Source organism: Curcuma longa, chromosome 3 (assembly GCF_044706935.1).
Source record: "Curcuma longa cultivar G26 ecotype Majalengka, Jawa Barat chromosome 3, ITB_CL_G26_1.1, whole genome shotgun sequence".
Classification (NCBI taxonomy): Eukaryota; Viridiplantae; Streptophyta; class Magnoliopsida; order Zingiberales; family Zingiberaceae; genus Curcuma; species Curcuma longa.
In genome coordinates, this window is record NC_133863.1 from 8,261,802 (window position 1) to 8,287,885 (window position 26,084).

Here is a 26,084-nt window from a genome sequence, read left to right on the forward strand (position 1 = left end):
TCCTTTGTTGCAGACCATTCGGATTGACTCGCGATTCAACGGCGAAGGCCGTGTTTTGAGTCCATTGTTTTGTTTGTTGAACTCGTGTTTTCTTTCCAAGTAGTCGATTCTTGTAGCAAACCCATTAATGGCGGCGCCGTGGATGGAAGTTCTCCCGTCGGCGATGGCGGTGCCTCGCTACCCAGCGGCGATGGCGGCGCCTCAGCCCCAAGGGGTGCGGCGGCGGCGTGCATCCCAGCAAGACCGTGGCCGACGTGGTCAGCCACTACGTCCACCTCCTCGACGACGTGAAAGAGATCGAGGCCGGTCGGATCCCATGCTCTGGCTACAGCTCCTCCGGCGCCGCTTTCGCATTGGACTAGGACAGCGGGCAGGGGACGTCATCGACGCCGCCAATCCGCTGATAGGATCCCTGAATAGACTTATTCAAATAGCCCCTTCAAAATATTATCTTTTAAAATATGCTATTTGTTATTAATTTAGATAAGGTCAGATTTATTAATTATCCGTTATTAGATTTATTAATATTTTTATATTGACTTGGTATTGTCATAGGATTATAAATAGAGTGATTATGTAATCTTTTGAGAGAAGCAATAAAGTAATGAAGCAAATTTTTTTTGATTAATCAATTCTATTGATTATTGGAGGTCGATCCCCTCGAAGTGATCGTTTACCCCCCCTTCTATTTCCTTTCTTCCATTTTCCGTGAGATAGGAGACGGGTTCCTATCAACTGGTATCAGAGCAAGGTTAATTTCATATTATGACAAATTGAAGATCCTATGAAGATGAATTCCCTTATTGGCGAAGTAGAAATCCTAACGGATTTATTTTTAAAACAGAAAGATATTTTATTCTACACGAGACATCAAATGATTCGAAGGTTGAAATAACTTCTTTGCATCTGGATGGAGAGGCTCTCCGATGGTATCAATTATATATGTCATGTCATGGATCTACAATATGGGAAGAGTTTGCAGATGGTCTTCTAACTCGTTTTGCACCTCAAGAATATAATAATGCAGATGAAAAATTATCCAAAATTCAACAGATCACCACGGTAATAGAATATCATACTCGCTTTCTTCGACTCTTTAATGAAACTCGCAATTGGTCAGAACGAAGATTGCTGACTACTTTTATTGAAGGACTTCATCTTAACATCCAAAAAGAGGTGAAGACGCGCTATCCTCGCACTATAAAAGCTGCATTATCCTTTGCACGAATTCAAGAAGAAAAAATCAACGAGGAAACGTGAAGAAATGATGAGTGGCACCGAAGTCATCAATATACACAAAGGAGAGTATTGATGGATGAACCAATAGAAGATTCAAAGGAAAAAGATGAAATCATAGAAGAAATAAGTCAACAATTTCAACAACAAGAAGAAGAATATAGTTATAAAGATAATTTGCACGAGAAGTTAAACTTTGATAAGGAGAATTCATCCATTATTAGCTTCGACTCAAGCATGTCAATCGAAGAAGAAATAAATCAGCAATCTCAACAACAAGAAGAAGATAGTTATAAAGACAATTTGCACAAGGAGTTAAACTTTGATAATGATAAGGAGAATTAATCCATCATTGTGACCCCCGTGATTGAAATCATTGGATCTACACCAATCTCTACTTCCATCATTCTAGTGAACGAAGCGATTATGTTTTGTCACCTCCAACAACATCCGACAAATTATGAAGTCAAGATCCGACGCAAGGCTAAACGAAGAAAAAGAAAATATTGGTATGCTCATAAATTTTCTACGAAGACCAGAAGGAAAATTTTAAATTTAAGAAAAAATTATAATAGGTCATTTGTCTTTGTCAAAAGGAGATTTCAAGTGGTGCACAATAAGAAACTATTTTATACAAATCATCGAAAGAAAAAGAAGAAGAAAAAGATCAACCTTGAGGACAAGGTTGTTTTGAAGAACGGTGGAATGATAAGATCCCTAGATAGACTTATTCAAATAGCCTCTTCAAAATATTATCTTTTAAAATATGCTATTTGTTATTAATTTAGATAAGGTCAGATTTATTAATTATCCATTATTAGATTTATTAATATTTTTATATTGACTTGGTATTGTCATAGGATTATAAATAGAGTCATTATGTAATCTTTTGAGAGAAGCAATAAAGTAATGAAGCAATTTATTTTGATTAATCAATTCTATTGATTATTGGAGGTCGATCCCCTCGAAGTGATCGTTTATCCCCTTCTATTTCCTTTTCTTTTATTTTCCGCGAGATAGGACACGGGTCGAAGAAAGCGAGTATGATATTCTGTTACCGTGGTGATCTGTTGAATTTTGGATAATTTTTCATCTATATTATTATATTCTTGAGGTGCAAAACGAGTTAGAAGACCATCTGCAAACTCTTCCCATATTGTAGATCCATGACATGACATATATAATTGATACCACCGGAGAGCCTCTCCATTCAGATGCAAAGAAATTATTTCAACCTTCGAATCATTTGATGTGTCGTGTAGAATAAAATATCTTTCTGCTTTAGAAATAAATCCGTTAGGATCTCTACTTCGCCAATAAGGGAATTCATCTTCATAGGATCGCCAATTTGTCATAATATGAAATTAACTTTGCTCTGATACCAAGTTGATAGGAACCCGTCTCCTATCTCATGGAAAATGGAAGAAAGGAAATAGAAGGGGGATAAACGATCACTTCGAGGGGATCGACCTCCAATAATCAATAGAATTGATTAATCAAAACAAATTGCTTCATTACTTTATTGCTTCTCTCAAAAGATTACATAATGACTCTATTTATAATCCTATGACAATACCAAGTCAATATAAAAATATTAATAAATCTAATAACGGATAATTAATAAATCTGACCTTATCTAAATTAATAACAAATAGTATATTTTAAAAGATAATATTTTGAAAGGGCTATTTGAATAAGTCTATCCAGGGATCCTATCATCCGCCGCCATACTACCTTGCCGGAAAGCGGATTGGTGGCCGCGATGCGGACCATGAGAGAAAGAAGGGAGTACCTTGGACCGAAGAGAGGCGGCGGGCAAGGAAAGAAGGAACGCGGTGAGCAGAGAAGAGAGGATTCGCGAGAAGAGGGCTCGGGTTTTAGGTTTTTTGCTGTCGCTGGCCATGCGCGCGCGGAGAAGAGATTTCTTAGCCACGTAGACTTCCACGTCGGCGGCGCTCACAAAGCGCTCAGGAGAGCAAATCTGTATAATACGAATAGAATTTTTTTTTATATCATATATTTAATTTACATCGATTAATTCTAAAATAAATAATTCACTCTACATTCTGCCCACTTTTAATGTGACATCTTAACATCACTAATTACTATCACACCACGCCAGGCAATACTAATAAACCATCACTTAAAGACTTGTTGGCTGAGTCAATAATATTTAAGATAATAAAATTTATATTAATGTTAATTCTTATGAATATGTATTATGTAGTAGTTGACATTTCTTATTTAATTTTATAGAAAAAATATATAATAACACATTTCTACTCATACATTTCCTTCCATTAGTTTCTCGTATATCAATTCAACATATGGATCCAAAATTTATCTGAAATTGACATGTTCTGTTTTGTTCATACAAAATTAAGCGAAATGAACTTTCTTTCTCCTGGCAGTGTTAAACTCCAAACTTGGATGGCCTTGCACTCTGATCGAAGGTGGTAAATTGCTTGTGACTTGTAGTCAAACTCAGGCTATGAATCTCTCACACTTGAGGCCACCACAAGTTGCAAATTTGTGATCGCCACTAGCTCACAACAGGTCACTAAAGTTAGGCGGCCATGAGCTTGCAGTAGGCCACTACAAGTTCGCGACCAAGCCATTTGAGTTGAGTCCATCGAATTCACGATCATAGATTTTCCCTTTCCTTTTCTTTCGTTCTTCTCCTTTCCTTTCTATTGGGAACATGTTTTTCCTCCTCTAATTTCTTTCTTTCCTCTGCATTAGTTTCCTTCGTAGATCCACACTTCAGAATAAATAAAACATCAATTACTTTTTCTGAGATTCACTAATGAGAATCCACAAAGTTACTTTTTCAACATGGCAAGTAGCCTTCCAATCTTAATGCCTATGTCATGCTATGCAACAATGAGTAGATCTGCGCGATTAGTGGGTGTGCAATGTGTACAGTGAACTCATGGACGACACCATCGACCTCTATGCAGCTACAGCCAGTGTTCTTAGGAACCCCTTTGCTCTTCATGGTCCTCCACACTTCCCCAGCACTCTCATACTGATTCCTACAAGCATATATGTTCAACAACAGCACGTACGAACTACTATCGCAAGTATCCAACTCGATCAGGTGTCTCACTGCATGTTCAGCTATTTCAACATTACTCTGGTTCTTGGAAGCTCCAAGGAGGGCTCTCCAGATGATGTCGTTAGCTCTCAGCGGCATGTTGTTGACCAGGGAGATAGCCTCCTCTAGGTGACCTGCGCGGCTTAACAGGTCTACCATGCAACCATAATGCTGAATCTTGGGAGTTATTTCGTATTTGGAGATCATAAGGTTAAAATACCTACGACCCTCAGTGACTAGACCAGCATGGCTGCAGGCACTCAAGAGACCAATAAAAGTTATATCATCTGGTTTTACCATTGATCTTTGCATCTTTTCAAACAAGTTGATGGCAAGATTACCACGGCCGTGCACTGCAGACCCTGATATCATAGAATTCCAGTGATCTCTTTCCTTTTGAGGTATGCTATTGAAGATACTCAGAGCAATATCGACATAACCGCACTTGGAATACATGTCTATGAGTGCAACCCCAACAGTGCCATTCAGAGGGATGCCATGCTTATCAATGTACAAATGAACCCATCTACCTTGGAAAATAAGGCCTAAATCAGCAACTGCCGAGAGAACAATAGCTAAAGTAGAGCTGTCCGGCATTTCTCCTGAGATAATCATCTTGATAAATACTTCAATTGCTTCTTTCGATTCACCATTCTCCTTGTACCCAGCAATCAATGTATTCCATGAAACCACATCCCTACATGGCATAACATCAAACAGCTCTCTTGCTACCTTCATTCTTCCAAGTCTAGCATTCCCATCGATCATAATGTTCCACGAGGTAACATCCTTCACAGGCATATTGTAGAACATTTGATATGCGAGTTGCGACTCACCTTTCTTCATATAGGCATCCAGCATGATGTTAAAGGAAGTTACATTTTTGTTTGGCATCAAATCGAACAACTTTTGTGCTGATTTAACATCACATCTAATATACCTGTTTATCAAACAATTCCAACTGATTGCATTCTTATACGGTAGCTTTTCGAACCAATTATGGGCAGAAGTGATTTGGCCACACTTTGCATACCCGTTGAGCATAATTCCCCAAGTGACTTCATCCTTGATAGGACTCTGATCAAACATTTTCATTGCTGTTGTCATGTCTCCACACTTTGCATATCCATTAATGATAGAATTCCAGGAAACAATATCTCTTCTGGGCATCTCATCAAACATCCTTTGGGCAAACTTCACCTGTCCATTTTTCGCAAAGCCATCAATCATTAAATTCCAAGAGAACAAATCACGTTCTGGCATCTGTGCGAAAATCTCAAGAGCAGTATTTAGTCTTCCATGTTTAATATAGGCATTGATAATCATATTCCAACTGATCAAATTCTTGTAGGGCATCGCATCAAATGAAGCACGAGCAGAATCGATCTTTTGGCTGCTAGCATACATGAATATTAATGAGCCCTGAACAAACAGATCCGAATTATATGGACTCTTGATCACATGACAGTGGATTTGCTCACCTTCTCTCAGGGCCATAGCACTAGCACAGGCTTTGAGTATGAAAGGAAAGGTGAACTTGTCAGGAGATATGTTTCTCTGCATCATATGCCAGAATGTAATTATAGCTTTCCGTGGTTCTTGATTTCGCTCATAGCTTCTAATGATGCTATTCCAGAAAAATGGATGAGAATCATCAACCTGCTTTGATGAAAAGTTATCAGAAGATGAATATAAACTTATCTTCCTATGAAGGACATTCATCAGGAAATCATCTTGCTTCCCTTCACATGGAATGAACAAGCATACACATAGGAATATAATATCACAGACGAGTCATCACCAAATATTCTAGTCACTTGAAATGAATTTAGACAGACCTTTGTGAAGGCGCAATTCTCCAACATTTTGCTTCTCGCAAGGAGCCTTCCCATCAGTATTCAAGATTATCCTCCTTAACTTCAATAGACCCTTATCTTTCCTTTCATAGCACGAGAAAGATTCTTATCAGCATACTTAAAATAATTCTACAAAAGGAAAACCATCAAAGTCCACAAACTAGAGTCTCCTTAGGGAATTATTGATGTTGACATAGTTGTGAGCATAGGTTAAATCAAGTAAAGTACTTAATCTCCATATTTATTTTGATAATATTTTGCAATAGCAACTTCCACCCAGAATAATTTTTAAAAAGTGGAGGAAACACAATAAAGGTACTACCCTACTGTAACATAACAATGAAATATTAGTCTAAATAGTATTTGCAGGAGGAAACTTGACAACTCATGTCTGGGGTTCGATTTACTAACCACAAGATGAAAATAAAGATGATCTACCATAGGCATATAGCAGTGCTTCCTAAAATCTGCATTATTGGTGGGCTTTCTAAAAGATGACTTCATATCACACTTATCAGAGAATAATCTGCAGGAGGGAGATTCCATCGAGGCAGTATTTGAGGAACTTGTAACTTTTCGATGACCTGGTACACAAGTTGAAAAAGGAAATGACTTAAACTCAAAGGGAAAAAAGGTCAATGTAGCAAACATAAGGAGAAAGAATTAATGCATCATTTTATACTATTAATTTCAAATGGGTCATGAATACAAATATATACAAAGCCAAACAGAAGAAAAGAAATATAAATAAGTTACTATCATCGGTTCAGATCCTAGTGAGTTTGATTCAAGAGTTGAAGGGTAGTTAGCAAGAATAGCATTTTGAAAGAAATCAGCTGTTTCTGTTGAGAGTGATGAATCAAATTTTAAAAACAAAGACAAATAGGCATCCAAGGCTAGAATCAGAGCAGGACAACACGTTAAGCTATAATCCTATACTTTGATCCTACAACCATTCACCATTCCTAGGTAGAGTCTCAATCCCGACAACCATAAACCCAAAGAAAAATACTGAAACAAGCATATAATTTATAGTGATAAATATTAATGATTCAATGCATGACATTGGAATCTCCTATGGAGCCTTCACCATTCCTAGGTAGAATCTCAGTCCTGACAACCATAAGCCCAAAGCAGCAAATAGAAATAAGCATATAACTTCTAATGACTACTATTAATGATTCAATGCATGAAGTTGGAATCTCTCACAAATAAGTTCTAGCAGTAACATAAATTAAAGTTAGTTTCAAAACCAAAAACTTAGGAACATTTTGTTGCTCTCCAACCAAAAAAACGTGTTCACTCTACTATTGTCCTGTTTGGCTCTAGATACAAGAGGAGCGTGTACTTAGGAACCCTCTGTTCAATTGATTATAACCTTTGCGGTAACTTACCCGATAAAATCGTACCTTGATTTACTTCATCCATCCAGATATCTGTTTTCAGCATTTAGCCCACTTGACATACGAATCCTTCCTACCACCATCCATCTCCAACGACGTGAAAAAGGCCAAACCGCTGCAAAGGCAAAAACTGCGAGCAAGCCATCCTTTTTATTCAAAGATAACAATTACTGAAACAGAGGAAATGAAAAAGCAAAAGTTTTGTCGACCATTTTTCATATACCTAGAATCCATGAAGCAGTGAGGCGGCGCACACGGAGGCTGACCAAGCGCCGAGACAGCGTCCAATTATGGAGACGACGTGCTCTTGTGCTGTCGAGTAAGCTTGAGAACGCCTGCAATCGCTCGCCGGAAATAGGAGTGAGGGCTCGTTCGAGACGGCGGCAGGAAGATTTAATTAGGGTTTTTATTTTTATTTTTGGACCCAGCAACTTATCATGAGTAGATCTCAACGGTCTAACGCGAGTTAAAGTTAACCCACTTCCTTCCGAGCCGGCAAGTGTCTGAACCGGATTTAGAAGGATGGCATGGAAACAGCTCTTTCAGGAAAAAAAAATCAAATTAATTAATAACTGTAATTTTAATTTCATCGAATTTAACTCTAATTTTTAAAATTTAGTTTAACTCTAAATATTGTTTATAGATTTAGAAAAGTTAATAAAATAATTTATTCATAAATTAGTATTAAATATTGTTCATGAATGCACGTGATGAGAAATCCATGAAGAAAAAGCGATCAGATTAATCAATAAATCGGTTGATAATTAGTGATTAAATTAAATAGGTTACAAATGCAAATCCAAACTCGTTCAAGTTACTGGATTCCATGTGCTTCGGAGAATCTAAGGAAGAAGACCGGACCGGACCGGACCGGACCGGACCGGCCCCCAAGTATTTATTCTGTCTCTGTGTGATGCATAAATTTCATGCCATTTTCACCTGAAAGAAAAGAACAATTCAAGGAAAAAGCTACAGAACTTCTTTCAACTTCCACATCCTACTCAAATAACAAATATTGCGTGCTAATTGGTTGTTTGATCGATAAAGAGTGAATATTTTTAAACCTGACCAGACCTCATTAGTAGTCCCAGGTCTAGCGGTCCGGTCGGATGATGGTTCAGACACGGGTTTTTCAAGATAACACACGTACCACATGAACTGAAACTAAACCAGATAGATTAGACTTTATTTCAGAATCATATCCTATTAGAAATATAGGAGATTTAAGACCAAGTCACAGAATGCATCAACATTTGATTCCTCGAATGCAAATATTGCCACCTTAAACAATCACAAAGTTCATAACAGTGCAATCAATGGTTATGGTCAAGCTCTTTGTTCTCTGCACTGTACAATCTCATTCATGGTACCAACACTATGATGGGTTTTTCCAAAATGCACATCCATCTAAAGCAATTAGCAGTTACCTTTTTCTTCTCTTAGGTTCAACCTGCAGCATTTAAAAAAAAGGAAAAAAAAAATGTAAAACCCGTGAAAAAGTACAAAATTGAATATTGACTATTGATAGAGAACCATTCCAAAATAATGTTTCTCGCAATATAAAATAGTTAGTTGTGTTTGTAATGTTCTTGTAGTTGATGGTAGCATTAAATCAACAGGCTATGAGACTTTATAGGGCAAGCAACATATCTTTAGAGCAAGTTGGAAACTGCCCTGACTACTACAGAATAAGAAATGAAAACTACACTAAAATCAATGCTCCTAAAAATAAAACCAAGAAGACGGAGCTGTAAGAAAGGTTTGTTTACGCTTACTTTGAAGCGGAATTATCAATGATGTCATACTACTTAAGAAACTAATACCATGTGCTAGGGCGAGAGCTTGACTTATGAATTCTTTCTATATACCAACAGAAATAGCAGGTGTTTTCAATGACAATTATCACATGAATTTGATCAATTAAGAGCGGTTAGTTATTTTTCTAAACAAGTTTAACTTGAGTGACTAAAGAATTGCACAAATAAATACTAGTACTATTACCTTGGTTTCAGAAATTGTTGAATCTGGATATCCATTTGATAATCTTTTTGCATCATCTTCCGAGTCACAGTCTGAACACAGAAAATGTTCCAACTTTTTTGCTTGTTCGATAGTCATGCCCATGCAAGATGGATGGAACCTATTTAAAAAATCATTTATTTAACTCAGCATCAACTGTAGCTAAGCAGACTTTTGAACAAGGAGAAACAACCTTGGTTGCAAGAATTTAAATCCTAAGAATTGATCCTCATGCAGATACAGTAACTAATAGGATAAGATGAAAATTTTAATTATCTATGCATTATATCAAATCATCATTGGAAAGTAATAAATATGCTTATCTTTCAATCAAGCTACTAAAGTACAATATATACCAAATACTTACATGTCATAATTTTGGAATAAAACTATTGCACTAGCAAAAGCACTACTTATTACTTGTAGAGATTCTGTCAATTTTAAGAAAGGAGTTATAACACGCATGGATAAAAGTGCATGAGGAGAAACCTTTAATGGTTAATAATTTCATGCAAAACCTAGCACACTGGCACAGCCTTATGTACTAGCTTAATCCTATGAACGGACAAGAGGACTCCAAAACTTGTGTGTGCAACCACCAACTAAAACAAGATAAAGTGTGTAAAAAAATTTCCTGTAGATATAACAAAATATATTCAGATAGTGACCTCCATGATCAAATCAGTCCACATTGTTGCTCATATATGCATGTCAATAATCCACTCGGAGACATTTGTATCAATAAACAAACAAAAATATTTATATTAGTTATTGGTTGTCAGTCTTCCTTTACTAACTTATCATGGTTACCACAAGCAGAGAAGAGACTATTTAAGATTATAAGTAATTCATTGCCAAACTGTCTCAGCATGAAAGAATTGACATGCTTCAAACATGGAAACTTCATGAAAGGTGCAAATAAATGATGATAATAAAACATTTTGCATAAAACAAAAGAAAGAACATAAATAGCTTTAAAGGGAATGCAAAGGTAAAAAAGCTCAAGAAACATGCCAAATTTACTGTGCACAAACACTTGAGACAAACAGAATTATATGGAAACTGAAGATGATAAATACAAACAATCAAAGCGAGCAAAAAATATATATATATAGCTCAGACAGGGTTGACTAGATTCTAAATCAATCTCCAACGATGTATTTTGTCAACAGGCAGATGCTAATTAATAGATAGTTAGTCAGGTTTCCTATGAACTATAATTTTACGATCTTACTAGAAAATTGTATAAATTGGCACTCTATCACCAATCACCAACACACACTATCTTTGGACAAACAGTTATTAATATCACAAGAAAAAGTTTACTAGATTTAGAGGCTTGAAAAATCACAAGATGTAAGTTTATTGGATCCAAAAGAATATTCACACCCAGGTTTTCACAATGCCTCTTGTTAAGATTTTTTTTAAGAACAATTACATGAAAAATCACAAAAATTGATAGTTCATTCATGCAGAATGGATATGAAGGAGAAGCTTAAAGGAAATGTTTCAAAAAGAAAAAGAAAAAAGTCCTATATAGCAATACCTCAACCATAAGTTTTAAGTGACCCAGAAAGATCCCCAGTCCACTTTCTTTTTTAAAAATTCCGTACTTTATATTGTCATTGGTACTATGAGCATCAAAACAGGCAAGTGAACAAACAAACTGGACAAATCAAACCAAATAAAAAAAATCAGATATATCAATTTAGAGGCTTGGTTTTGAAAATAATAAAATTTTAGTTCTGATTGGATTATGGTTTCAAACAATGTCAAATTGATAAATTTGAACTTAATAGATAAGCATGTACATATACATATACGTGAAAGATGATAGCACTGATGGACCTTTTTAATATCAAATCTAAATGGACTGAAGCATACCAGTTCCAATTTGATTTCATTTTGAAAACTTTTAGCATTTTGATTTGTTTTGTCAGAAATTTCTCTGATAAATTGATAAAGTGAATGATGCCTACTTTACTATTTGGAAATGAAGATCAATTAGAACCAAAAGGAAGGAATAGAAAGGTTACATGTTGCCAAAATTGATATGAATCGCTCAAGTTGGAATGGTATTGGGAAAGGCTTATCCAATCTTTCCTAAGAAATGGATCATCTCCTAAAGACATATGAGATTTGTTTTTAAAAAAAATAGAGATTCGAAGAATTATCAATTACTAATGTTAAAGGGCAGTATGGTGCATGAAGCTCCTATGACAATAATTTTACTATTGCACCAAAGCTGCCCTTCGTTAATAAGCTAACATTATCTTATAATTTAATATATGATATTATCAAATAATATTTTACTAATTTGATACCATTATTAACCTCCTAATCCTAATAATATAATTATTACAATATCATTGATAATTTGATAATGTATTTTGTTGCTAATATAATTCTATTAATACTATTTACTATTTATATATTATAATATATGCTATTGATAATCAAACATTTAATAAAACATAATATACATCTTAATTATGATTGATCACTAAGGTGCCTTCTAATAAGTTGGTAAAGTTATGAAAGTTGTCGCTAAGATCCTAGGTCTGAAATACCCCACCAAAAGGGAGCCTGCTTCAATACACACACACATGTATGTATGTGTATGCGTGTAGGACTTCAACCTTTCCCTTTCAACAAAAGTGTGCATGCTTCCGCATGCACACATTCATGTGTGTGTATGTGTAGGACTTCAACCTTTCGCTTTCCTCAAAAGGAGGCCTTTGATCACACACACTTTTGTGACTTTAACCTTTTCCTTTCCTCAAGGAAGTTACGATTGAGCACTATTTGTTTTCTTATATCTTTATATCTGAAAGTATTTTAATTATTCTCCATTTTTTATTTTGCTTAATGATTTTGTCTTTCAATTTCATCAACTATACTAATTCAATAAGGACAATACTTAGGTGTTTTGACCATCTGGTTCTTATCTTGATATTGATTTTGGCAATGATGAACACAAGAATCTTTGTTTACTCAGAAACAAACAAAGATAAAAGAATTATTGAGGATTTGTGCTTCCTTTGTTTTGATCAAGTCAAAATTGAATGAAAATAGAAGGAATAAAATTGTTAGCTTGTTAATTGATCGACATTTGCTGTCTAGTCAACAGTATAGTTGACGAGATATTTAAAAGTTTCTCCCTCTCCTTTCTTGCCAATCCCTCAATGTAGATGCCACTTAAGGAAATTTTTTCTGCTTCATATCATTTCATCAACTTAAAATTATTTTCTTTGTTCTTATATCCTCTCAATAAGTAAAAAAAGGAAAATAGGGTTAAGATTATATAGACGTTAAGGAAGCTAAAAGCAGTGTGTCAAACCAAAAGAGTGTAAACATTGACAACCAATGATGATACTTGAATTGTTTTCTTTTCATCTAATTCATTCCTTACTGTATTTTTGCATTTTTAGTTCTTTATAAGTTTTACTTACCACTTCAACTTTTCTATCAATAGAGATCTTGTTGGTGCCTTTCTAAAAGAGGGGTCTTATTTAGGAATTTTGCAAGACGGAAGGACAAACCCATGTTGGAGATATTTCCCAACTTTAGCATTCCGAATCATGAGTGCACACAGACAATAACAATTTTTAAGTTTAAAAAAATAACAGATTTTTTTTTCACGTGTCCTCCAAAACCTAGTTTGAAGCCATGATGTAAATGACAAGTCAGACAAAGAATGAACGACGAACTCACTTACCAATCCTTGCATCCATCACACTGTACCATCAAATCATCAGGGTTGTAAGGCATCTCACACTTGCAGTACCTGAAACGAAAATAAGGAAACACACAAACTTGACATATAAAAATGCAATTACAAGAAATCTAGGATCACATATCATTGAGAAAATAGATTAAAAGCAGTCAAAACCTACACGGCAACACGATCAGGCGTGAAAGCCCCAGTGGCCGCCTTGTACTCGAAGCGGCAGAAGTAATCCTCGACCCCGACATTCTCCAGCTTGGTGTAGTTCTTAAACGAGTGCACAATACACTTTCCCTCGATGGTGTGCGCGCTCTGCACGTCGTAGTGATCCGAGAGGAACAGCTCCTTGGCGCCGTGGAACAACCGTCGGCCGCCAATGGATTCCTCGGGGCGGTAGTACCACCGGACCTTCACTCGCACGTTGTTACGGTGGTCCGCCTCGATCTTCTCCACCTTGGCCACGTACGGCGGCTTCTCCGACTCCGACGGCCGCATCAGCACGCAGTCGCCGACTTCGACACGTCGACACCCCCACAACCAATTAAACCAAGTCGAGAAATAGATCAAAACGGAGGAAGCCATCTGGGCAAGGATAGCGGAGATACCTTTGACGACCTTGTTGGTTCCCTTGATAGTGTAGGAATCGAGGTCCTTCTTGCCGGGCTTGGTCTTGGCCATCAGCTGAAATAGAAGCAGATACGGACGGGGATCAGTGAGCGATCGACTCTGCACTCGGGTTGGAGATGGTCGCCGGCGGTGGCAGTGGCGATGGCAGTGGGAGCGTAGATCGAAGAGGGCGACGAGGAGAGACGGAGCAAAGGACGGATCGAAACCCTAGGGAGAGGGAGAGCGCGCACTGAGATGCGGTTCCGGCGACAGCGAGAGGTGGCAAGAAATGAGTCTGGGTTTTTACTACAAATCTACACATCGACTCGTGCATTTACTTTATAATCGACTCCGCAGGTGACCAGTCAAAACACTGGTAATTTTCAAAAAGCCACATTATTCTTTTAAAATATCATAATTTCTCCTCAAATTTGCTAACTTACTTTATTTGGCTAAAATGTGGGGAAATAAAATATTTAAGTAAAGAATTTAATTTTTTTCTCTATATTATTTTCATGATGAAAATTTTATTTTCGAATACGATGAGAAATTTACAGTGTGAAATTTTATTATAATTAAAAGTTTTTAATAGATTTAACTCATAATATATTTATTAGATTATATAAATTTAGTAATATTTTGAGCAAACAAAAATCATGCAATGACGATAAACCCGCTCCGTGCCGTCGCATTCCATCGCTAGCTCCATCCGCTATGCGGTCTTTCGCACCACCGGCTCTCTGCTCTCCCTCTCCGCTTCACCTCCTCCCTCCTCCGACCTCACGCCGTGCCTTTCCGCTTCGCCGGTCCACGGTCGAAGCTCCGACGAGGTTGTCCCTCTTCCCTCTCCGCGCGAACCCTCTCCGCTCCACTTCCCCGATAAAGGAGCCGCTTTCGGACGTGGACGAGGACGAGGACTACGAGGAGGATGAAGACATCTCCGCCCCAGAGTACGAAGAGGGGATTTCGGCCGAGAGCGACCAGGAGGATGAGGATGGGGAGCCGGAGGCGACTTTGCTGGAGGCGGAGTCCGGGCTGTATAACAAATCGGAGGAGCATAAGTCAGAGAGAGTGGCCAGGCTTCTTGCTGAAGTGAGGGAGTTTGGCCAGGAGATCATTGATTACGAGGAGCTCGCTGGGATATATGACTTTCCAATTGACAAATTCCAGGTTCGGTTCCATTTTTTTTTTGTCTCGAAATGGAAGCGACAAATTGTCATCTTTAGGGGTTGATCTCATCTAGATGGAATTTTTCTCTACACGGAGCTCTCATTGACTAAAAATATATTTAGTCAATTGAAGAGCATTCTCCTTTAATTTCATCTTTTCTCTCTCTCTCTCTCTCTCGGTCCCGTTGGTGTTCTATTGGTTCTCCTTTCACCTCCAATTGCCCATCCTGTTGGTTCTTAGGTTGCATCAAAGGATGTAAAAAAGAGCTTACAACTTTGAGGGGTCCATCTCTAACTACCAAAGGTTACAATTTCATTTATTTGGTTTATATAAAAGAGAGGCCTAGGTTGATAATTTATATAATTCCCAGAGAGTGGTTGTCCGGAGGAAAATATACATCTTAGAAAAAGTAAAATGAAATAATGTATTTTAGAGAAATTAAAGGGAATGACTTATAAAGTGAAAATAAAGGAAATCAATCGATTGAATGAAAATTTGACAAGCCCGAGAATGTACATTAGAAGAATAAATATTGGCTATGATAACATGAACTTTGCTTTCTTGTTGCTTCTTGATGATTTAACTTGGTTAACTTACTTTCATAGTGTTCCTACACTTGGTTGTTACATTAGGCGCTATAGAAAAAATTTCATTATTCCTGTTATCTCATGTTTCCCAATAGTATTAGAAGGATAATAAGAGTCCTATGTTTGTTCAACTAATATGTTGTTTTCCAACCGCTATTTCTTCATTTTTTTTAGCGCTTAGCCATCCAAGCATTCTTGAGAGGTTCATCCATCGTTGTTTCTGCACCAACAAGCAGTGGGAAAACTTTAATAGCTGAAGCTGCTGCTGTAGCCACAATTTGTAGAGGAAGACGACTCTTCTACACAACACCATTGAAGGCTTTGTCAAATCAGAAATTCCGGGATTTCAGGTAGATTTGGCTCATTAGATGGATTCTTAAGTGGTTATTCTACACTTAAATAGCCAATGTATAAGTCATTGCAAGTGACCAGTGAAAACAGACACTTCCAGACCCAAGGTTCTTCTTTCCATTTTATTTGGTTGATTGCACTAACATTATGTTGTCTGTTGAGTTGCACTTTAATGTTGAGCTACTCAGTGTCGTCATTTTTCTAGGTCCTAACACAGTCAGAGTTTAGTCAATTTTGTGATGTCCATACTTTTTTGGTTTATTTACGTAGGGTAATATTTTGGAGTTCTAGGTGAGGTATTCTATATGTCAGTATTTGTGGATCAGAAAAAGATAGTAATTACTTAGTCCTTTTTAGGTTTCTTTAACGGTGACCACTTTATCGGTTCAATCTGATTTTTTTCTGAGCACAACACCTCTTTTGAAGTCCATGTCTCTTTTAAGCTGCACGGAACATGAAGCTCTACATCAAGGATGGAGTTCAATTCCTTTCTTCCACTAACTGCACTATTTAATTCTATACAATTCTTTCAGGAGGACGTTTGGCGATAACTATGTTGGCCTTCTAACTGGAGATTCAGCTATCAACAGAGAAGCACCTATTCTGATCATGACAACAGAGATTTTGCGTAACATGCTCTACCAAAGGTACTCAATGTCATAACTAGACAAGCTGGTCAGTGGTAGAAAACATATTTACTTGTGCCCTTCAGATAAACATGTGCTATCATAGACAAGTTTCTAGACCTTTTTATGAACTTGCTTTGTGCATGTGCTTATTAAAGTATAGCTTTTCTTAAAATCTAAACTTCTTGGAATTGGATTACCTGATTATCGTAAATACAACTAAGAGAAAATCCTTGGTATAATTATCAGGTACCAAATAGTTACTTTTCACTCTAAGGTTCTGTGAATTATTATATCTGTAGACTGGGAGTGTCATTGGATTTAAAATCACACAAGGGGTTTCATGTGTTGAGAATAAAGTAATATATGGTAAGACAAATGTTACAGCAAGAATATTGAGGCACAATTCCATATGCCTACAATGATTATCATTTAGCAAGTGTGATGGTAGAGCAATGTGCATATATAAATTAACCTTGTATGAAGAACAACTAAATTGAAGAAGATGATATATAGGAAATTGAATCCCCTAGAAGTATTAACATTTGAGACAATCCATTGGACTAAGAATCAATTAACCTTCAGGAACCACTTATTTGACAAGGAGTCAAGATACTACATTTTAGTCTAGTTGAAAGTAGATATGTTAAAGGAGTTAAAGAAGGGATGTGAGAAAGAAACTTTGCCTCTTAGTCCCACATTGCTTTGTGAGTCTTCTAAGCATGCAACAGGTCGTCCGTCTAAGTGATGTGGCATTTTGGGTTTGATTCAGCTCGCTCTTAGGCTTTGACAAATCCTCCATCATGTGTTTCTGATAGAACATCACTTTGTCCTTGTTTTAGTGGGTAAATTAATAGATCTTGCAATGATTAGTGTTTCTTTTTTCAGTATAGGAATGATTTCTTCTGCAAGCAGATTGTTTCAAGTTGATGTGATAGTCTTAGATGAAGTTCACTATCTTAGTGACATATCTCGAGGGACAGTTTGGGAGGAGATAGTAAGTAATGCCAGATTCTGTTTACTAGTTCTTGTTACCTTGTAGTGACAATTCTTTTATAGTTGAAAATTGAGGCAATTGTTCAGGTTATATATTCACCAAAAGAATTACAACTTATCTGTCTATCTGCTACAGTAGCAAATCCTGATGAATTGGCTGGCTGGATAGAGCAGGTAAGATGCGAATTCAGAAGCTTCATGTTCTTTTCTATTATTAATCAACCTATTGGAAGATGCTTGCTCTTTATTCTATTTTATTGGCATCTATCTGAGTTTCTCCTAATTATCTCATGTTCATGGTGGTTAGCTATTATCAATGTTTCCGATTCCACCTTGGGTGTAACTGACATACTTCTCCTTATTTCTAGTTTTCCTTCTATTGCCAGCTATAGTAGAGATCCACTTTTAATAGGGTTTGTTACAACAACAAAACTTTATCCCACTAGGTGGGATCGGCTATATAGATTCTTCTACATCATTGGGTTCTATCCTCTATTATATCATCATTTATATTTAAATAAATTTTATCTTTATTTATTGTTACTAACCAAGTTTTTTTTGTCTTCCTCTACATTGATATCCATTTTGTTTGTGTTCTCTTGTGGAATTCATAATTTTCTTCTCATGTGGAATTTATAATTTTCTTAAAGTTGCTAACAATGTCAATTAAGCTATGGTTATTAGTTATCACTCTCTCTCTTTTGAATTCATTTCTTGTGAGAAAGTATATAGTCTTTTTTTGTATTCCTCTTCCTCGTTTGATGTGCATATTTGTCATAGTTTCATATCGCCTAATTGGATCATTTATTGATCGTCTAAGTACATGTTCGTATCACCTTTAACATGTTTCTCAGAGTTTTCCCTCAATATGATGCAACTTCGACTTTCTCTCTAATGCTCTCATTTCTTATTCTATCAATCCTCGTATGCCCACACATCTCAACATTCTCTTAAACATATACTATTGACTAAAATTTAAAAATACACTTGACATTTGAGAGACTTTTGTTGGAAACACATCATTAAATATTAACGAAAGAATTTTCATGGGAGTTCCCTATTTAGTTATCCAGAGAAGTATTATTGACTTTATTGACTATTGTGTATAAGTCAAGGTGATACCTCAAAATATCAAAGTTTTAGCATATATAAGAGTACAAGTTCAAGAGTCAAATTGGTCAGAAGTGATTCATAACAAATTTCAAGTGAGAAGCATGACTTTTTGAAGCGCGTGCACACAATTTAATCTCTTCATAGTAATGTAGTACAACCTTATTAGGAGGCTTAATTCTTTATGTTTAAATGATTGATGAAAGTATGAACCTATAAGTACATCTTAAATATAGGCATTAGTAGGATAAGACTTATGTATTTTTGTTGCATCTTATTGAATAGCTTGCATTCCAACCTTGACAAATCCAATTACTTGGATGCAGGTTCATGGTAAAACAGAGTTAGTCACATCCACTAAACGGCCAGTTCCCCTTACTTGGCACTTCTCGCTGAAGAACTCTCTGTTACCTCTTTTTGACGAGAAAGGGAAAAAAATGAACAGGTAGTTCCTGATAGTATTTGTGGTAATGCTAAGCATATTTAAGTCCCGCAATAGGTTATAAAGACTGCTTGAAATATTGTTCAACCTTTTTTCCTTGGTTTACTTTTATACATGTTAGGTGCTCAAGCTAACATTTTAGCTTATCTATCCTGCATCATACAATAGGTTTAGCTCTATGAACTTGTTTGAAAAAATTTCAGTAATCTTGTATTCTTGAACTTCGGGTTTTTTACTTGGCGAAATAATGTTTGGTGTTGATGCCCTCTTTATTATGATTCTATAAAAATGGCTTTGCCATGTGTAAACTGTTTGTATCTGTGTAACACATGCACGGATTAGTAAGGCAATGAGTGGCATTGTGTACTCCTTTTCCACTTGATTGATCTTTTGGACATCTTTTAGTTGCATATGGTTCACCAATTCTTTTTCCTTGTAGCTGATTTTCTAATTAACCATTTATGTTCTCATGGCATACAAGGTTGTGCAGATATCAATTATCACTCAATATCTGATAATATTCATTGGGCAATTGCCACAATATCTAAAGTGGGGTTCTTAGGAGGAATTAGATCAATTGGCCAAGGCTTAAGATTATTAGAATGGTAGAAATATCTGCTTAAGTGGTCTTCAATTCTGGAATAATATCATCTGATCCATGTTATGTTCTAAATTGTTGTCTAAAGTTATTCTTCACAATTATTTGTACAGCATCTAGTAATCCATTTGTTTTCCAAACTAAACTTGTATATTGAAGTTGGTCTACAGCTTTTGATTTCCTTGCTTTCTTCTGAAGGAAGCTTTCTCTGGACTTTATGCAAGCATCTGTTTCAAGAGGCGAACTATTCAGCGAAAACAAAACTAAGAAGCAAAGTATGCGCACTGGACATGGTTACAAGAGTGTTGCTCGTATATCAAGGCAGACACCATTGTCAAAGAATGATATGAACTACATTCGTCGTTCGCAGGTGTAGAGTATAAACTTGAGGTCACCAATATGGTGGTTAATTCCAGTTCTTTCACCACCATAGATGTCTGCTGAAACTTTGAGGATATATTTCTTGTATGCTTGTTTAACCAATTTTTTCTGACATATAGTCATGTACTATTATATGCTTCAGATTCCTCAGATTAGAGATACTTTATGGCAACTTGTAGAGAGGGACATGCTTCCAGGCATTTGGTTTATTTTCAGTAGAAGAGGTTGTGATGCGGCAGTTCAGTATCTTGAAGATTACAATCTTTTAGACGATTGTGAATCCGGTGAAGTCGAACTTGAATATAGGAGGTTTAGGATGAAGTATCCTGATGCTGTAAGAGAAGTTGCTCTGAAGGGTCTCTTGCATGGAATTGCTGCACATCATGCTGGATGCCTGCCTCTATGGAAGTCATTTGTTGAAGAGTTATTTCAGCGTGGTTTAGTAAAAGTTGTTTTTGCCACTGAAACATTGGCTGCAGGGATTAATATGCCTGCTAGAACATCAGTAATCTCCTCCCTTAGCAAAAAGGGTGAAACTGGACGAACATTTTTAAGCCCAAATGAGTTATTTCAAATGGCAGGCCGTGCTGGACGAAGGGGCATTGATGAAGTGGGACATGTTGTTTTTATCCAGACACCCTATGAAGGAGCTCAGGAGTGCTATGAACTACTTTCTGCTGCCCTTGAACCACTTGTTTCACAATTTACTGCTTCATATGGGATGGTTTTGAATCTCCTTTCTGTATGTCATCTGTTTATGCTCATCTCCTGTTAATTTCTAGCTTGTTTACTTGTTATAATATGGTGTCACCACATGTTCAACAGGGTTCAAAAGTTACTCGTATGTTTAATGATCCAGAAGGTAAAGAGCTTTCCCAGTGCAGGCGAACTTTGGAAGAAGCACGGAAGCTAGTGGAGCAAAGCTTTGGAAACTATGTTGGCAGTAATGTCATGCTAGCTGCTAAAGAAGAGCTTGAAAAAATACAAGAAGAAATTGGGCTGCTTTCTCTAGAAGTTACTGAAGATGCTATTGATAGAAAATGCCAGGAACAACTATCTGAGGTTGATTATACTGAGATCTCAGGACTGCAAGAACAACTAAGGGTAAAGTTCTCATGCCATTACTTTGTAGTTTAGAATATTTTGCTATTTTTATTGGTTAAAAGTTGCTAAAATTTTGATTTGAAGGTTATTTCATTTAATTTGTTTTTAGGTAATAGTTATGATATTTAGTTTAGAAAGATGAAGCATTTTTAACTTTTCTGATGAATTATTGCTCCATAAGATCTTTTCTGTTGATTTTGTAGATTTCTCTTGATTGTTATTTAAGAGATGATCCATATTATTAAATTCCTAAGGATGAAGTCGCATAATGGGGAGGTATCAAGCTTGTGACTCTACCTCATCAATCCCTGAAGGCACAATGCCAAAATTGACAAACTTAATATTGGTAACTATTCTGAATTTAACTAAGATGTAGTATATTCAATAACGGCTCCTCAAGTTCCATTCTATAGTAACTTTCCTACTAATATAGTTGCTGGGGTTTAGCCATTCTACTATTATTTTTCTTTAACTAGTTTCTCATTATAACAGCACGATTTGTTCATTTTGCATCACATTTACCTCTACTATGCCTTATATCATTTTATTAATGATGTTCAATTTGTCCTTGACCATGTTGCGCCAGAAAAAGACAGTATACCACTAGTCCAAACAAAAGAAATTGCATTATAAGTGAAGTAGTTTAAGTTTGGCCATGTTCTCTATTTTTATTGTACAAATTAACTATATTATCTTAAGCATAAAATATTTGTTGCCACTTTGGAGAAGCTAATAATTAATAATTGATAATATTTGCTTAACTTATGAGAAATTAATAATCATTCTTTCAGGCTGAGAAACGGACTAGGACTGAACTCAGGCGACAGATGGAAATCAAACGCATGGCTGCTTGGAGACAATTGCTAGAAGGTGTTGGAAATGAAATCCTTCCATTTGTCTGTTTGCAATATAAAGACAAGGAAGCAGTTCAGCACAATATACCTGCTGTTTATATTGGAAAACTCAGTTCTATATCTGCTGAAAAGATTGTAAATATGGTGCGTATAAAAAAAACTTTGTTTCTTTGTCTAGATGAGTTAAAAATGTTCTACATAGTAAAATTGTGAAGTTGGAAATATTTCTTGGCGCATGCACTTGAGCATAATTAGATTATGATATTAGTTCTTGCTATGTTGCTTCCTTCCTATTGTTATTTGTTCTTGCTATGTTGCTTCCTTCTCTCCCTCATATATTATATAATTTAAAATTGGATTTTTTTTTCATTACAAGTACAAAGGGCCACCATCAGCTAAAAGGTAACCTAATTCAAGGCTTTCATGAAGTAGGAGGATGGGGAGGTTTAACATAGGCAGACTTATTAGGAGTTTACAATATACACACAGTTGTAGTATCCACACCCAGATGATCAAATTGATTGGTTGGTTGAAACTTTGGTTTGTCTGATATGGAATTGCAATGGTGAAAGAACAAAAAACAGATATCCCTTTTAAGGCTCACCATTGCCAATTCATGTATAATTGTATATAGTTTGCTAAATTTGGCTGATATGGAGAGTTCTTTTTTTCTGTAAATAATAATAATCCTCAGAAGTTTATGATAGAATCCTTGGACATTTGCCGTGATGAGTTTTAGAAAAGGAAGGGGGGGGGGGGGGGGGGCGAAAAAATCTAGTAATTGTGTAGATGGGTAAAGTACATGCACAATAGTGTACTTACAAGTGTCGGCTGTTGGGAGTAGAAATTTACTAGTGCCCCAACTATTGAATGTATCAGGGTTTTTCTATGGTTGTATATTTCCATCAAGGGTCAACTCCAAATAGTTGTGACTCAGCTTATTGCCCTCATCATGGATCTGCATGTTCAGTGAATGCGGAACTGAAATAGATACATGACAGCATTATTCCTAGAAAACCCAAAACTTTTACCAATGTGGTATGATGTAGTTTTTCTTCTGTAATAATGTTATATTGTCTTAGTTTGAATTGGGCAGAATTGTATTTATTCAAATTGTAATCTAGATTCTTAAATCAAGTGACCTGAAAAAGAATTAAGTGGCCAGAATCCCTTTTCACCTGCAACTGAAAACTGGTGCTACAGGTGAAATTAGGTTCTTCTGATCTCGACAACTTGGACATAGATTCCAAAGCTGCAACAGATGACGAGAATGGGAAACTAGCTTATTATCTGGCTCTCAGTTCAGATAACACATGGTATCTCTTCACAGAGAAATGGATAAAATCAATTTACAGAACAGGATTTCCTAACGTCTCATCAGGCAATGGTGATCTACCACGAGATTCATTGATGAAACTTCTCATGGTGGAAGATTTTCAGTGGGAAAAGGTTGTGGATTCTGAATTTGGGTCATTGTTGTCCATGGGTGGATCTCTTGAGACATGGTCATGGAGCTTAAATGTTCCTGTATTGAGTAGCCTTCCGGAAGATGCTGAGGTCTGTTTTGATCTTATATTTATCCTTGCTCTGCTTTCATCCTCAATTAATTAATCTGTTCTATTCTGGCAATGTATTTTACTTGCATCATGTACATAAAAAATATCAATAGCTAGCTGGTTAACAATTTGTGCCAGGGGGGAAATAATTAGGATTTAGAGACTACTAAAAGTGCTGGCATATTCCATGGTTAATTCCAATAATTTCTGCTCCATTATTGATTATTTTCTTTTTATTGACATGGAGTTTAAAAGATTGCTCCCTATTTTTGTTAGATGAAATTTGAAGTCCGATGAAGGTTAAGAAAACTTTTTATGTTCATATAGCAGAATACTTTGTTAATAAAGCTGCATTTGTTCATGATTTGATGGAAGATGATTGAGGAACAGTTGTTGGTTATTGCTGCAGGTGGCAAATCAATCTGGAGCATACCAAGATGCTGTTGAACGTTACAAGGAGCAAAGAGGCAAAGTATCACAACTGAAAAAAATGATAACAAGCACCAAAGGATTCAAGGAATTCAAAAAGATCATTGATAAAACCAAATTTACTAAAGAGAAAATTGAACGTCTAGATGCTAGGTCAAAGCGATTACGTAAACGAATATCACAAATTGAGCCAACAGGTTGGAAAGAATTCTTGCAGGTGTGTATATATAGTATGCTTCAATATCTCTATATCTATGCTGTGCTATTTTAAATTTGGTGTTCTTTGTTTTGTCTTTTTTTAGTATCTAATTAAGCAATCAGTATTAGGCTTTTTTACTTGTATATCATATCTAATACTGATTAATAGAATATGTACAGACAGCAAAGTATATAACTGATGATGTGTAGGTGCTTATTTAAATAAGTCTGGTCCTTGTATATGTCTAGGGTCATTCAGATGCAGCCTTCATATTGAATTTTATGTTGAAAGAGAATAAAAATATATTACATTAGGATACAAGATCAATTAAAATAAATCATTTGCCTGTTAATAATAAATCTTCAGGGCATTGACCTACTTGGTTGCCTTCACCCTTCAATATCTTATTTATTTCCATGGCTTATGAATACCTGCACCTCTGCTGTTATATTGTAAGACTGCTAATTCTGTAAGTTTATGTTGCTTCTGTCTAGATAAGCAAGGTGATACAAGAAACTAAGGCGTTGGATTTGAACACTCAAGTTATATTCCCTTTGGGTGAAACAGCAGCAGCGATTCGAGGAGAAAATGAGCTATGGCTTGCCATGATACTAAGGAATAAAGTTCTATTGGATCTAAAGCCAGCTCAACTTGCTGCAGTGTGTGGAAGTTTAGTTTCAGAGGGTATAAAGTTGCGGCCCTGGAAAAGCAACAGGTTGGTTTTTCTGCCAAGTTAGTTACCTTTAGGATGGCTTCAGTTTTTTCTCATTCGCAATGTGTTTTCATTACGCATTGTAAAAGCAACAAAACCATTCTAAGCATGATAGTATATTGAAATATGAACTAATCATTTTGATATTGTTATACTGATCTATTGATACAAAGACCTACAAATTAAGTGTTGCTCAGAGAACTTTGTTGCAAATGGTACTTATTTACAAGTGTGCACTGTGGACAATTTGCATCGTTACGAAACATTGTTCTTGATTTTTCAGCTATGTATATGACCCATCCAAGAACGTTATTGCTGTGCTCCACCTCTTAGAGGACCAAAGAAACAATCTTATACAAATTCAAGAGAATCATGGTGTTAAGGTATGTTACGTCTTCCAAGTCATTATGCTCCGTCACAATGTAACCTTATCTTCTACTATCCAGATTCCCTGTGAGTTAGATGGTCAGTTCTCGGGAATGGTCGAAGCCTGGGCCTCTGGTCTAACCTGGAGAGAAATAATGATGGACTGCGCAATGGATGAGGGTGATTTCGCTAGGCTTCTACGCCGGACGATTGATTTGTTGGCACAGGTGTGTAATCTCATTTTCATGCTTCTTGGATCAAACACATAAACTGCGGCACCTAGCTATTTTCAAATATTAATAATTTTATTTTTCTCTCAAATTTTATTTGTAAGTCGATATGATCGTGATTTTTCCCTTATTATTTCTTTTTCCAGATCCCCAAGTTGCCAGACATTGATCCGTTGCTACAGAGAAATGCAGTGCTTGCAACGGACGTAATGGATCGAGCACCCATAAGCGAACTTGCTGGTTGATTCCTTTTATTTATTTTTTATTTTTCCTATAATTCTGATGATAATTCTTTTATATTTTGAAAAAAAAATCAAGTTATCTTCTGTGTAAACAAAAAATCATTTTTTATATAATATCATTTTCTGTTCTATATCTGTTTCTTGTAAATATAACCAAATTAAATAAACGCTTAAACTGAAATGAAAC

At 36.2% G+C, this 26,084-nt stretch overlaps 3 protein-coding genes across 4 annotated transcripts; 1 reads left to right on the top strand and 2 right to left on the bottom strand.

Moving 5' to 3' along the window:
- Positions 1-3,532: 3,532 nt before the first annotated feature.
- On the bottom strand, positions 3,533-7,934 carry LOC141824882 (pentatricopeptide repeat-containing protein At3g22690-like). 2 transcript variants are annotated; one of them, XM_074712218.1, is made up of 5 exons: positions 7,816-7,934; positions 7,599-7,722; positions 6,601-6,773; positions 6,172-6,267; positions 3,533-5,992 (listed from the first exon to the last, which is right to left on the bottom strand). In XM_074712218.1, exons 4-5 carry the CDS (start codon positions 6,223-6,225, stop codon positions 4,100-4,102), a joined length of 1,947 nt encoding a protein of 648 aa, XP_074568319.1. In that variant the 5' UTR covers positions 6,226-6,267; positions 6,601-6,773; positions 7,599-7,722; positions 7,816-7,934; the 3' UTR covers positions 3,533-4,099. The 2 variants fall into 2 exon arrangements, with proteins under 2 accessions (XP_074568319.1, XP_074568320.1); XM_074712219.1 differs by lacking the exons at positions 6,172-6,267; positions 6,601-6,773; positions 7,599-7,722; positions 7,816-7,934 and having other exon boundaries at positions 3,533-5,726; positions 5,815-5,891.
- A 910-nt stretch (positions 7,935-8,844) lies between these two features.
- Positions 8,845-14,244, bottom strand: LOC141824472 (chromatin remodeling protein EBS-like). The gene is made up of 5 exons (XM_074711769.1): positions 13,944-14,244; positions 13,508-13,850; positions 13,330-13,398; positions 9,594-9,732; positions 8,845-9,042 (listed from the first exon to the last, which is right to left on the bottom strand). Exons 1-5 carry the CDS (start codon positions 14,014-14,016, stop codon positions 9,016-9,018), a joined length of 651 nt encoding a protein of 216 aa, XP_074567870.1. The 5' UTR covers positions 14,017-14,244; the 3' UTR covers positions 8,845-9,015.
- Positions 14,245-14,658: 414 nt separating this feature from the next.
- Positions 14,659-26,026, top strand: LOC141824106 (DExH-box ATP-dependent RNA helicase DExH15 chloroplastic). The gene is made up of 16 exons (XM_074711340.1): positions 14,659-15,114; positions 15,876-16,051; positions 16,586-16,699; positions 17,567-17,675; positions 17,762-17,848; positions 19,111-19,229; positions 20,023-20,194; positions 20,348-20,947; positions 21,031-21,309; positions 22,101-22,307; positions 23,367-23,720; positions 24,129-24,365; positions 24,842-25,062; positions 25,343-25,442; positions 25,506-25,652; positions 25,802-26,026. The coding sequence occupies exons 1-16, from the start codon at positions 14,659-14,661 to the stop codon at positions 25,898-25,900; spliced, it is 3,477 nt and encodes a 1,158-aa protein (XP_074567441.1). The 3' UTR covers positions 25,901-26,026.
- Positions 26,027-26,084: the final 58 nt, after the last annotated feature.